General features: G+C 38.4%; 1 protein-coding gene across 1 annotated transcript; it reads left to right on the forward strand.

The window, feature by feature from the left end:
* Positions 1–3,820: 3,820 nt before the first annotated feature.
* LOC128860077 (pupal cuticle protein Edg-78E-like) lies at positions 3,821–10,742 on the forward strand. The gene is made up of 2 exons (XM_054097324.1): positions 3,821–3,906; positions 9,888–10,742. The coding sequence occupies exons 1-2, from the start codon at positions 3,895–3,897 to the stop codon at positions 10,392–10,394; spliced, it is 519 nt and encodes a 172-aa protein (XP_053953299.1). The 5' UTR covers positions 3,821–3,894; the 3' UTR covers positions 10,395–10,742.
* The last annotated feature ends 4,553 nt before the right edge of the window (positions 10,743–15,295 follow it).

Consider the following 15,295-nt stretch of genomic DNA (forward strand, 5'->3'; position numbering starts at 1 on the left):
GAGTCGCAGCAGATTTTCATGACTTAGAACCATCCTGTGGTATCAACTGGAAAAAGCTAAATGCAGGGGAAATATGAGTCACTATGAATCTACCATCGAGAATTCCCCCAGCTTTCTATGTCATAGAGCACCCAGACTTCGGCACTCCCACAGATAGTGAAAGATTATTTCCTTAGATTCTTCTTGATTGTAGCTTCTACATCTATCGTTGTACGGCCACCCCATTTTCCTGACATGGTCTCCCAAAGAGCAGTGGCCGGTTATTCTTGGCATAATTTCTTAATAACTCGTCAGTTCTGAATTTGTTGAAGTTGGGTCACGTTTGTTTAGTTATTTTGCAAGTATCCGTGTTAGTCCATCTGTCAACGGCCTGCTTCTGGAATAGTGAGAAAATCACCTTTTTACGCATGCCTTGCCGACAGCGTACTTCTATCGCTTCAGAGTTGTTATAAGATGTCTCCCGTCTTGCCAGTTCATCAGCTTTCTTATTTACTTGTATGTTCCTATGACCAGGTGAGAGTGATTTGTGTAGCTGAAGCGTTGGCCGACGACATTAAGATTAACTACTAGGGAAATGATGTAAAGAAATTTGAAAAACGAGTAACAAACGTTTAAAATTTACTTACTTCGACAAAAAAAAGAAGGATATGCAAAATTTATGATACTTTAATTTCAGGATATTTATTTAATAGCGCCTAAGTAACTCAATAACTCAACGATAGACCGACTACCACCATAACCTATCCTAAATGAGACAAATGCTCAAATTTATTGAGGAAGTTGGAAGCAGAGAAATACTTTGAAGGTATGAAGGGAGCACAATAGATTTTTCAGACCTAAGTACTGCTGATGAAGAAATAGTTAGTTTGCCTAATAATTCTGTGTGACACGATTTTTGTGGGATGATAAGCTCCTGAAGAGTTCCAACCATGAAGATAAGCACAATTTTTTTGGTGGTAAAATTTCATATTTGCCAAAGAAATTTCGAAATGTTTTGAAAAAATGGAAATTACGTTTAAAGTATCCAGAGGGGAAGATAATGTGAATGAGAATATAATTTGAGGATAAATTTTCTTGTAAAACATTTTAGCCCCTATTGGCTTTAATGTGGGAGTATTTTTCACACTGACCCTTTGACAAGTATCATACTTAAAATGATCTCTAAACGGAGTTAAAGGATTAAAGGAAATATGAATATACAAGTATTAATTGGAAAATTTCACTATCGGTCTTCTCTCACAAAAACTTTCCGAATTTATTGAATATCCAAAATTGCTGAATTTTGACAAAAACAACGTCGCATGAGCATCGCTCAGGAGTTGTTGAATGACGTCAACGACGATAAAGATTTGCCTAAAAGGGTCGTAGCTGATGACGAATCATGGGTGTATGGTTGTGACATCGAAACCAACGAGTCCAGGAGAGCCAATACCAAAAACAGGACGCCAAGTTCGATCAAATGTTTTTCTCACTGTTTTCTGCGATTACCTTGGCGCAGTGCATCAGCAGTTCTTAAAACAAGGTCATAAAATAAATAAAGAATATTGCCTTGAAGTTATGTGCCGTTTGCCTGAAGAAATACGAAAAAACGCCCGGAATTGTGTAAAAAATTTATGGATTTTGCATCATTTTAATGCACCTGCTCACTCATCTTTGCTTGTTAGAGATTATTTGGCTAAAAACAACACCGTTATCATGCCTCAGCTACCGTAATTACTAGATTTGGCCCCCTGCGACTTTTTCCTGCTTCCTAGATTGAAGAGACCTACGAAACGACAGCGTTTTGCGACGATTGAGGAGATAAAAGTCGAATCGCTGAGAGAGCTCAAGGACATACCAAAAAGTGCATATCAAAACTGCTTCGAGGATTGGAAAAAACGCTGGCACAAGTGTATTACCCTATGATCAGAAAGTACCGGGAATGTTTAAGTAAAACAAAACAGATATAAATTTTAGGCAAATTTATTTTATCTCCTTCAAAATATGACCCGCAACACACATGTGCCAATGCTTAACCCAGTCCTCAATGCACCACTGGTAGGCTGACGAGGGGATGGCCTTCAGCTCCTTCGTCGCATTCTCTATGAATTCCTCTATCGACTGAAATTTCCTTCCACGAAGTGGTAACTTCAACTTGGGAAGCAAAAAGAAGTCGCACGGGGCCATATCAGGTGAATACGGTGCTTGCACGTTGGTATTTACTTGGTGTTTAGTCAAATAATCCAGCACAATTTGGGTTCGTTGCGATGGCGCGTTATCTTCATGCAAAATCCAATAATTGTTTGCTCACATTTCCGGCCGTTTGCGACGTACAGCATCTCTCAAATGCTTAAAAACGTATAAATAATATTTTTTATTGACTGTCTGGCCCGATGGAAGGTACTCATGGTGCACTATGCCTTAGCAATCGAACAGTGAACATCACCTTCCCGGTACTTTTTGATCATGGGGTATATCCTTCTACTTCGAAAGAGATAAAATAGAAATTGATGAATAAATAAATATTTTTTGAGACAAATGAAAATTCATCTCATTTTTTTAACTCACCTCGTTGGTTTTTCATAAAAATTTTTCAACTGTAGCCATGATTGTTGGCTACTTTGGGGTACCTTCTGGCCCACCGGGGTGACACCTTGAAAGCTATTCTAAAGTAAATATTTTGCTTCTAATAATTGTTATTTAAAAGGGCTTGAATACATAATCGGTTAGGTATGCAAATAAGTAAGCAGCTACGTTTTTATAGTATTTGGGTCAGTTATCAATTACGCGCATGTTAAGCCGCATGATGCTTCGATATTTTTTTTTTTTGAATACTGCCAATTGCACCTCAAAAAATTATTAATGATCCGAAAAATTTTAAACGCTTAAATTATTAAAATACCTAGAAAAAGGTGAGGAAAAAAATTAGTTGAAATTATGCGGAGCAAACTACGAATAGTTTTCAAATTGCAGATCATCATTAACATTGGTAATCTTCTTGCTGTTCAACCAAATAATTACTAGTTCACTATTACAATATCACATCAAATTGTATTTGTAGTGGTGTCGTTGCTCGCTAATACAACATTTTTAAGAGGCTATTAATGTTTTCTTGCAACTGGTGAGTATTAGGTGGCTCTGCAGTGGCTCGCATCTATTTTGTTTGTATGTATGTAAGTACGTGTACAAACAACTACTCAGTTGGCAACACACTGAGCAACGAGAGCAACAAATTCAAATTGTAATTGAAATTGATGAGTGTTTGAGTGCAAAGTCGTTGATGTACTTCGATGAATTTTGTTGGTTTGCAAAGGTGCGTGTTCGTTCGTATGTTTTTATGGGAGTGTGTGTTTGTGTGTGTATATGGATGTTGGTATGCATATCAAGTTCAGTTAGCGATTTTCCGCTTCTCAATTTTTCATTTTAAAAATCTGTTTCCTCTTCAAAGAGATCCAAGCGGCTGCAGTCGGCGAAGTACCATTTGAGTTTGTAGTACCAAACATTTGTGTGTAAATACATCCATACACATGTACAGACATACGTATTCGTTCGTTTATGGTTTTTGCAAAGGTATTTTGTAATTATTATTATTTTACCACTATTTTGATTTCCAGTTTGTGAAAAGATTTTGATTTTGGATTTTCGGCGCACCACTGCTATTCATCGATTTTTACACGTTGTGCACATCTGTGGTTACCACAGTGTTTGAGTAAGTATGTTAGTATGTATGCATGTACTTAAGTACGTGTACATGTGTGTGCTTAGGTACTTTGGTAATTGTGAGTCGTGCAATTAAAATCTTCGCGTATAAATGCGAATACGTTGACAGGTGTTGATTCAAAAACAATTTGAGTTTTAAAGTATCCACAACGTATTTGGCGTTATCGTTAGATTGCAAATCAATACTTAGAAAAAATGTCGAAAATTGTAAGTGTGCAGTTAAAGAAAAAGGATAATAAGGCAAAACAAATGTAGAAATTTATACAAATAAGAATTAAGAATGTTTTTAAGTGGTTAAAAAACGGAAATGAAAAATTCGTACTTTTTTAAAAACTGTAATTGAAGTGCATAAAAAATTAAAAACAAAAAAATTAAAAATTAAAAATTAAGGATACAATTTTGGTTACAAAATTTGCAAACTTAAAAAACACCAGTCAAACTAAAATAAAATGATAAACAAAAACTAAGAAAGCCGGTGCCAGAAAAAGGCTATTTAATGAAGGATAAAAATAAATTTTAAAAATATGTTAAATAAAAAAAATTAGAAAATTTTTAATAAAAAAATTTAAGGCTATTTAACAAAATGCTTTACTTGAACATTTTTTTTACATAAAAACAGTGAAAACTGTCTCAAACAGATTATTAGAAGCGGCTATTTTTTAAGTCTTCGCATACATTTTTTGAACTATAAATATTTGTGAATAGGATTGCCAAATCTCTGTCGGAGCGAAATTGAGTAAAAAATAAAATCGAAAAGGCAAAAGGTTGGGGAAATTCTTGCAGTAAATTTCTAAGTCACTGCATTTTGAGTTTCCACGTAAATTTTTTAAACTATAAATATTAGTGAATAGGATTGCCAAATCTCTGTCGGAACGAATTTGAGTAAAAAATAAAATCGAAAAGGCAAAAGTTTGGTGAAATTCTTGCAATAAATTTCAAAGTCACTGTTTTTTGAGTTTCCACGTAAATTTTTTTAAACTATAAATATTAGTGAATAGGATTGCCAAATCTAAAAAATAAAATCGAAAAGGCAAAAGGTTGGGGGAGTTCTTGCAGTAAATTTCAAAGTGACTGTTTTTTGAAAGTCACGAAAATTTGAAATATAAATATTTGGGAATAGGATTGCCAAATCTCTGTCGGAGCGAAATTGAGTAAAAAATAAAATCGAAAAGTCAGACGACGTAAATTTTTTTAAACTATAAATATAGGAGGAGATAGGAATAGGAGTGCCAAATCTTTGTCGGAAAAAATTGACTAAAAAATGAAATCGAAAAGGCAAAAGCTTGGAGGAATTCTGAAGAAAAGCCTAAATTACAAAATCGCTAACAAAATAGTCTTTACTTAAAATTAAAATTCATATGTGCTATTGCTCAGCATATTACGATTTTATTTAAAATTTAAAGTTTGTGCAGCCCAGCATCGCGATTTTTTTTGCATTGGCACTGTGTTCTTCAACCTATTGAGCGATATGGCGGGCCAGAGCACCGAAAATTGTACCAGAACTCGTAAAATAGTGCTAGCCCACGCTTTCGTACAGCCACTTGGCTAACACTAGAGCCCATTATTAGTTAAGTGGCATAAATCAAGTTAACCCAACCTAAACATTTTTTACTAATAGGTCTATTTATAAGTTCGTGCGGTTTTACAACAGATGGCGTAACTTGATTATTATTCCATCGATCCACATTTCCAAACATTCATTGGAGAGCTACTGTCGTAAGGCACAAACGTCAGTATAAGTTTTTTATTTGAAGCGTAAACAACAATATTTTTACCACACTTGAAAATGTCGAATTTCGTGCCAAATAATGTGTTTTTGCGGGGAATTCTTCTTCATTATTTTAATATGAAGAAAAAAGCAGCCGAAAGTCATCGTATCTTGGTGGAAGTTTATGGTGAGCATGCTCTATCTGAGCGAACGTGCCAGAAGTGGTTTGCACGCTTTAAAAGTGGTGATTTTGGCTTGGAAGACGAAGAACGCGAGGGTGCGCCGCCAAAGTTCATGGATACCGAATTGGAGGAATTGCTCGATCAAGATCCGGCTCAAACGCAAGAAGAGGTTGCAAAAACTTTGGGAGTTGATCAATCAACCATTTCCAAACGTTTAAAAGCCATGGGAATGATCCGAAAGGTAGGCCATTGGGTGCCGTATGAATTGAAGCCAAGAGACGTTGAACGCCGTTTTATGGCATGCGAACAACTGCTTCAACGGCACAAAAGAAAGGGTTTTTTGCATCGAATTGTGACTGGCGATGAAAAGTGGGTCCATTACGACAATCCAAAACGTCGGGCAACGTATGGATACCCTGGCCATGCTTCAACATCGACGTCGGCGCAGAATATTCATGGCCTGAAGGTTATGCTGTGTATCTGGTGGGACCAGCTGGGTGTTGTGTATTATGAGCTACTGAAACCGAATGAAACGATTACGGGGGATGTCTACCGACGACAATTGATGCGTTTGAGCCGAGCACTGCGAGAAAAACGGCCGCAATACGCCGATAGACACGACAAAGTTATTTTGCAACATGACAATGCTCGGCCACATGTTGCACAAGTGGTCAAAACATACTTAGAAACGCTCAAATGGGATGTCCTACCCCACCCGCCGTATAGTCCAGACCTTGCACCATCCGATTACTATCTCTTCCGATCGATGCAACATGGCCTGGCTGACCAGCACTTCCGTAATTACGATGAAGTCAAAAAATGGATCGATTCGTGGATTGCGGCAAAACCGACCGAATTTTTCACAAAGGGAATCCGTGAATTGCCAGAAAGATGGGAAAAAGTAGTAGTAAGCGATGGACAATATTTTGAATATTAAATTTGTAACCATTTTACGTCAATAAAGTTTCAAATTTCGAAAAAAAACCGCACGAACTTATTCATAGTCCTATTAAAATTTATGCAGAAAATCATTTCACAAGCCTTTGCGGTGGAAATCACTCAATTTACGATTCAGCAATAATAACAACAAAAACAAAAAGAGCAAAAAATATTTACTACAAGCTTCAAACAGCAGTCTCAATTCAATACTGACGAATGACAGCTGCTAGAATCCTAATATAAATCACAACTATGAGATTCTCTAGACATTGACGAACTTAGTGTCGCTAAACTAAAAAGTTTACAGCAAATATTTGAAAGTATAATTTAATTTTTTTATATTTTTTTCTAACCTTTGCTAAAGGAATTTGCCTTTTTATGTTACATATCTCGAAATCGCATAGACTTATCCCATTTTCTTACCCCTACTATGAAAGAAAAAAAACTTTTCATGTCATCCTCATAAGAAAAATCATCTGCCGTTCGGAGTCGGCTTAAAATTATAGGTTCTTTCTATTCGAGGGAAAACAACAAGACGCCCGCCACAAATAGAAGAATAAGCTCGGCTAAACACCTAACAGTAGATTACGCGCCAGTTCTTTTTTTATATTTATCTCGAACTGCAAAGTGTTGCCAGTTACGCTTTCTATAAGTTTCGTAGTTTAAATTGTTTAGCAAAATTACATCGCAAATAAGTAAGTCTTGACCTACGAAAAGGAGACCAAAGGAGTGTACATTTTTTTTTAATATAATAATATTTCTTTAAATATTTAGTCTGAAGGCTTAGTAATTTTGTCAGACTAACGGTTTTTGTAACATCTAAAAGGAATATTCGATCATTCTAGGGATTACCATACAGGGCTGAGGATGGCTACTCACTTAGGCTTAAGGGGATCTTTTGGTTTTTTTTTTTGCAGGGAAAACTGAAAAACTCTTATGAGTATTGCAATACCGGTATAGCAGCATCCACTGCTTGTAGTCTCACAGCTACACCTACCCACTAAACACCTCTCCCCTATCTACCATTCTTCCCGCATAACTGGCAAAAAGGTATTACCTCACGGGACTGGTTAGCACCGTTGACGCCTACAAAGCTCTGTGCGCCTTAAATCTTTCTTGAGCATAGTGTGACTATTGGAACGCGACGTGATTCATTTCTTCTTCGCTTTCCGTGCAGATTGGACAGTTGGGGAATTATTACGGTCAAATCTATGGAGTTATTTTCGAAAGATGCCGTGCCCTGAAAGGAATTGGGTTGGGTGGTAGTTAGTTTCCCCATGGTTCTTTTCTAACCATGTTTCCTTTTCTAAGAATGAGTAATAGCTCATGCGTTCATCTACTCTGCCGTGAACTGTTCCGCCGGTCTTGCCAATGGGCAATCGCTCGATGCCTTTCTTCTACTGCAATTTCTTTACGCTTTGCTCTACCGTCGTGTTCGGATAGTCTTATATATGTATACTACATATTTTCTACCAAAAATGCCTACCAGGATTAGTCCTGCAATGACGAATGAAGCGACGTTGTATGGAAGCCGCAAATAGTCCGCAAAGCGCTTGGCTGATAGACAGCTATCCCTTTTTTTGTGATTTCAGGAGGTTCTGTTGTGATAAATACGCTAGGCAATGAGCAAAGATCACAATAACAAACGCAGAAAAACAAACGTTTCACACAAAAATAGGAAGAGGAGTTCAGGAAAATGTCCAAAAAAGTATACAATATAAGCGCCCTTTGTGTCTGACGAGAGCTCTGCTAGAAAAATGTCTGAGACAAATGTTGAATGAATGAGTGAAGGGAAGTTATCCAGAGCTTGTATGCGTGGCTGTATAAACATAGTTTGAGTCAAGGGAAAGCAAGTAGTAGAAAGTAATATCCTGGTTTCTGTAAACTTTTTAGAATTGTGAATATTTGCATTATCGCCAGTATAAGGTTTTGAAGCTTCTTTGGTAGATGGGATATTGCTTGGGATATTTCCATCAAAATAAAAAAATTAAAAATCGCAGGGAAAATATAGGAAGAAATTGCTGACCTATCCGAATCCTCTTGCTACGGCATATCACGTCTACAACGAAAAGATCGCCTTCGCTGGTGGGAGATACGTAGATAAAAACGAACCCACCTAACGAGCTAACAGGCGGTAAAACTAGGTTATGACTTAAAAGCTTAAGGCTGAAGGCTTAAGTTAGTTATAAGCGATTCAGTAAATTAAAAAAATTTCACAGGAAGATAGTTGAGTTAAGTTTTGAGAGATTTTAGTCGAATTGAATGCAAGGTTTTACTGGGTATCCACGTAAAGCACGTTCCTCGCACTTTTCCAAATTTACCTACTTTTCCTGTTTCTAAAAAAAACCTCTTTCCCTTCCCTCAAACCTCAACCCTTCCCAAAAACGTATCCTTTCCATCCTTACTCATGCACAAGAAAAACAAAGAAAAACACATTGCATCAGTGGAGCCAGCAAGAGGAAGCGGGCAGCTGCGGTAAATTTAGCGAAGTCCTCAACCAGCTGTGCGATCCTTCAGGCAGAAAAATGTGCAACACAGATGGCGCTCCAAGCAGTAAGAAGGCGTTGTTCCTAAGCAGTGACAGGTGGGCATTCCCACTATTTAGGACTGGTAGCGGCAGGCTAATCACCTACCCTATCAGAATTCAAAAAAGATTAACGAAACCAACGCAAACCTGAGTCTTGTCGGGAGCCCTATGCTCCCGAGAGTGAACAAGGAAAAAAAACTGGTTAGCCTATAAGTTGATTCTTGATCGCAAGCTTGGTTAGTGGTAACCCAGATGGCATATAACAGAATGTGGCGAGGAAAACATTCTCTCTTTCGTTGATTTGCAGTTAAAAATGGCTTAGTCCTGCCTTCATCCCAAGATGATATCTAGGTGTTTCACTTCATTGAAGTACTAGTTGCTGACTCATATTTAGTAAAATACGCCAATTGTCCAAATCAAAAACAAAATATAAAATTTAAAAAAAAAAATTACCTCGAACATAAACAAAAACAAAAAAAAAAAGAAATTTTATAGAAGTAAGAAAAAATAAAAATGAAAGAAATTTTATAAATGAAAAGAATTACAATAACTTATTGTAATAATACATAAAACCAAGAATAACTACAAAACACACACAACAAATAATGCCCAACTGCTATACGAATGAACTGGTCAACTGTCAAAGAAATCACAGCAAGTGATAGTCAACTTCCTGTCATGCAATATGATACTCGTAACACTAACAAACTACATAACATACGGGTGTAGTCCATTGCATCCGCTTACCGGATATACGTACAAATATATTTACCAATTAATTACAAACCTCCGCCTTTTCCATCCTTCTAATTCACAAATTCTTCCATTGCAGTTCGCTCTCGCCGTCGCCGCCCTGTGTGCCTCCTCCATTTGCCTGAGTAATGCGCTGCCAGCTGTCAGTGAGTTGTATGGTGCTCCGCTAAAAGGTGCAGGTGGTCGTGGTGGTGGCGCCAGTAGTGCTGATGCGCACGCCGAAATACGTAGCTTCACCAACGATCTGAAAGAGGATGGCAGCTATAACTACCAGTTTGAGACCAGCAATGGTATTGCGCAACAAGAATCTGGTGTTGGCGGTTACTACGCCACTGGCTCATCGCAATACTATTCGCCCGAAGGTCAATTAATTCAGCTTACTTATACTGCCGATGAAAATGGATTCCAGCCACAAGGAGATCATTTACCCACTCCCCCACCGGTGCCAGAGGCTATCCTCAAGGCATTGGAATACATTCGCACCCATCCGCAACAGGACGAACAGCAACAGTATGGCTCGCAGCAAGGCCGTGGCAGTGCATCGCTTCCACAGCAAAAATATGGCGCACCCTATCGCAAATACTAAAACGTTTGATGAGTCGTGAAAACATACGTTCGCCCGCAAATGCATAGGATTTCTTTCCCATAACTACCATTGCTCTTTGATTTGTATATGTGTAATTGTAGTATTGTGAAGATTGAAGCCTTTGTCAAGAGATTTAGTTATTGTTTTGAAAATATAAATGGATTGCTGTAACGTAGATGCTGGAAGTAATCTCAGCAACATGTGATAGAATGGTTAGTTGTGGAGTTTTGAGTGCTGACATTTGTTGTTGTGTTGATTACACTCTCATGAAAAAAAAAACAAAGAAGGAATACTAAAATATTTCATCTTTTTGTTAGTTTTATATGATGTAAATAAATTTTTGTATTGAAGATATAAATGCTCGTTTTCATTATTATGTCATGTGACAGTAAAAGTTAAAGACATAGACATAGCGCAGCGAATAAAGATCCAACTGGCGCCGGTTAGCACGAGAAGGAAACGACAGGCGCGCTTTGTTAAACTCGGCCAAAATCGCGTAAGCGGTTATCGCTCCAACTAAGAAGAATAAGACAGTAAAAGTTATCCCGGAGAAGCTTCATTTGTACGCTAAACTATAAATATTTATAATACTTTCCCTACATAAATACACTCACATGAGAAGCAGGGAAGCGTTCAGAAGCTCCGCGTAGAGGAGTTGTAAAAAGTATGTAAATTCAAGTTTAAATTCGAAGGATCGCACCATCGATTATGTAACCGATGAAGCTGTCAACTGGTTGCGTGAAAAGGCGCCAAAACTGTTCGGAACGGCCAGTCCAGAGTAAGGCGCTTATTACGGAGACAATATGCCGGAAGTGCATCTATTGCCAGTGAACCTACCGTGTGCAGCTGTCATTCAAACAAAGAAGGCTTCGGACCTCATCATCCCTCAGATCAGGTGTCCCTAACACACTTGTGGAGAGTACTCACCAACAAGGAGCTAAAAACTGTGAAACTATTAACAATAGGCAACGACGACCCGACACGCTCCCACGGCAGTCGCTTCTACGTTACCGGAACGATCCGGACTTACATCCTGCCTAGGACTGTTGCTCTAGCAGAATTCCTTGTAATTGCATGGGGAATATTTATGCTGCTACAACAACAACAACCAGTGACTAAAATCTATCAAGGAGAGCAACTGTAGGGTCGCCTTCAGATCCGGTACGACTCCGGTTATACAAATAACGCGGTAATGGAAAAACTGTGGCTGAAGCGACATCAGAGGTAAAAACACCCTCAAAAATTGCGGAAAGCTCAGCTAAGGAAGCAGGCCGCAATCAAAACGACATCAACATTGGGATTACAATTTCAAAGTTAGCTGAAGAAATGAGGTCCCGCTGCAAGTATTGCGCTGCTTCCTCACGGAAGTGAGGGATTTGGCGACATTGAAAGCGGTCTTGAGGCGTTGAGGCAACTTGGAAGAAGAAACCGCCAGTCACGTGCAGGCATTGTGTCGGGCACTGATACATAAGCGAGAACACCAGCTAGGTAAACATATTTTACGAGAGGAGGAAATAAAAGTCAGTGAAATGGGACTAATACCAAAATTAATTAAGGATGGACTTAGAGAAGTACTAAAACCCATGAAGTGGCACAATCGGTCTTTCAGGTTGCAGCTCTAATTCACGGCATATTAATAATACTAAAAGCACATGTTAAGGGTGATAAGGTTGGAGGCGCTTTTTGCCATAGGATTTTTTTGACAGATTTTTTTATTGTTCATTGACATTTCATTATGGAAGGACTGACGCCTCAACAACGTTTGCAATTTACGAAAATCGACGCTCAACTTATGGTACGCACTATTCAGCGAGCCATTGACTGATTGGACTAGAGAATAGATGCGCTTACAAAATAATGCGCCTGTAAGAAGAAATCATTCGGGGCCGATCTCAACAACTTGGTACTACTTGGGCCATTTTATACGAAGCGTTATAATTTCATTCGTTAGGCTCTTGAAAAACTCGCAAATATCTGCATTTTGGAACCCAAATTTTGTTCAGCGATGGGGCACATTTTTGGATTAATGGCTACGTTTGCCTATTTACGTATTTGGGCTGAAGAGCAACCCAAAGCCATTTAAGAACATCCATTACATCTATTGAAAATAACTGGAGAAATCATCGCCCCATATTTCTTCAAAGACGCGGCTGTCGTCAATATAATAGTGAATAGTGACCCCATCGCATCATGATAAACGACTTTTTGATGCCGGAAATTGAAGTCCGTGATCTTCACAACATTTGGTTCCAATAAGACGGCGGACGGTGCTACTTGCCATACAGCCCGTGAAACAATGGATTCACTTCGTCGTCGTTTCGGTGAGCAGTGCGGGATTAGGAATTCCCATCACTTGTTAAGACTTTTCCTGCAGAGTATGTTTGTATGTTGTAGTCGTCGCTACAGTACCTTGACTTTTCCAGTGCCCTTAGCCTCTTCATCGTGTCGGCTGTTACCTCCTTTGCCGATCTCAAGATTTCACTGCTTTCCAGAATACTTTGAATGGGAGATTCGGGGGTGCAGTTCGCCTTGTGTTGCCAAATCGAGGGCATTCGAAGAAAACATGGTGCACATCTTGAATGAAATCGCCTCCGCAATGGTCGTATACATAGGATCAAGCAGGACTAAAAAATCAGACTTTGGCGTGTGTTCTACTGAGCCAGCATTTCAAGATCGGAATTCAACGACACGTGCAATGGTCGTCTGTTGAACTGCCCCATCTTTGCTGCCAGGTTTGCATACTAGTTTCTCTTGCCACCGGGCGTTCGATTTTGCTATCAAAAAGCTTTGCTGCCTCTTCTGTCAATATATCAATTGTCGCATATAATATTACATTGATATATTGAGTATATTGATATAATGAAGAGTCGATATGTTGACTGAATGTAGCAGATGTATGACAGGTGCCAGCAGTTGACACCTTCGTGGCTTTGGCCCCCACGCATTTAATATACGCGATAATACTGAAGCTTTTTTGCCAGTAAACCCCAGGTGGTATCATTTATACGAGTAATTTATACGAGTAAACCTACCTATTTGTGATATACCTATGCGATGATGCAAATAAGTACAGTCCACTCCACTTAAATATAATTTTTGGTTTCTTTTTTATGTATTAGCCTTTGATTTAAATGCATTTCAGCGAAAGACCTTTGTTGCTAGTGCAATTATATCTTTAATGATTTATTATTGTACAAATGTTTATAAAAAAAAGAATAAAAAAATAAATAAAAATTAAATCAAAAGCATTTACTTTAAAGTGAGTCGAACTACACCCATGTTCAAAACATTTATACAAACGCCTTCTCATATTTATTATAATTCTTTATACGGCGGTCGTCGTAGCCGAATGGGTAGGTGCGTGACTATCATTCGGAAGTGCGTGGGTTCGAATGTCCAAAATGGTGGAAAACGTGTTTTCTAATAGCGTTCGCCCCTCGGCAGACAATGGCAAACCTCCGAATGTATTTCTGGCAGGTAAAAGCTCGTCATAGAGAATATCTGCAGTTCGGAGTCGACTTAAAACTGTAAGCCCTTCCATTTGTGGATCATCACCATAGGAAGAATGCCACGAATAGAAGAATGAGCACGCCACGTTATATAGAAGGTGTGCATTGTTATTGACCTGGTATTTGTTTTGTTGTCTCTGGGCTACGCTCTGTTTTTTATTGGTATCCAACATCATGTTTTTGCAATTTTGAAAATTATTCTTAGGAGAAAGGCGGACATATGTATTTATTATCCTGGCGATTATTTGCCTACCTATTTTAAGTCAAGCGAAATATTTATGTCAATTGTTTTCAAATTTCATGAAGACTTCTTAACTTTTACCAGACTTATCGCTGCCGCCATAACTACGTGGAGTTGTCCCATCCTATCGATCGGTATCGGATTTGATGCCCATTGTTGAAATGAAACACGAAATTATGAAATACGATTTTCTAATAGCGGTCATCTTTCGGTAATTATCCGAGCTCATTTCTGCTATGAAAAAGTTTTTCATGGAACTTTCTGTTGATCGGAAGCGACTTATATTTTTTATTTCATTTCACATTATAGTACAACATCAGAAGTACATCATATACGAGTACTTCTTCGTACTGGCTGTTAAAAACTACAGTTATGTGAATAAAGTTATATACCCTAGTCATAGTTATGTTAACTTAAAATCGGCTCTAAAAATTTTAAAGCAGGCTTTAATTTAAAGTATACTTATTCTTAGTCAAAGTAGAGTTTGAGCCGGTTCTTTCGCTTACAATTGGCTTTAAAGTTAGAGGAACTAAAGCATAGGAACTAAATCTGGAAATAAAGAAAAAAAATGGTATGCACCGTTTTGAAAATATTGAGTGGGATTTAGCATCATTAATAGGCATACTAGACATGAACAAATGGAGCTCCATCTTTTCTGCACTTTCCTGAGAAGTAAACTGTACAATTCCAGTCAGGGGGCTGCGAATGGCCGGAGGTGAGGCCTCTGAGACCGATTCAGTCCCCTTCCTGATAAGCTCACTGGCAATTTCATTTCCCTCTGTGTTAATATGCCCTGGAACCCAGATAAGAGAAATGTTACCGACACACACAAGAGATTTGATCTCTTACTTGATTAATTTGGATCTGCACCATGGCGTCGTCAGCACCTTGTTCGTGGCTCGGCTGTTGGAAAAAATAGTAATAACTCGCTCGCTCTCACGTTCCCTAAGCATTTTGCACGCCTGCAGGATGGCAAAGATTTCTGCCTGAAAAACACTAGTAGTATTCGGAAATTTTAAGAAAATAGGTCTAAGAAGGTTGGTTGGTCGGTTAGAATGGTGATTCATCCAGAATCCAACTAGCGCTTCCGCACCATTTTGTTGCCACATCCTCGTTACCAAATTGTTTAATAGTTATTTGCAGCAGGACTA

Source organism: Anastrepha ludens, chromosome 4, assembly GCF_028408465.1.
Source record: "Anastrepha ludens isolate Willacy chromosome 4, idAnaLude1.1, whole genome shotgun sequence".
NCBI classification, from domain to species: domain Eukaryota; kingdom Metazoa; phylum Arthropoda; class Insecta; order Diptera; family Tephritidae; genus Anastrepha; species Anastrepha ludens.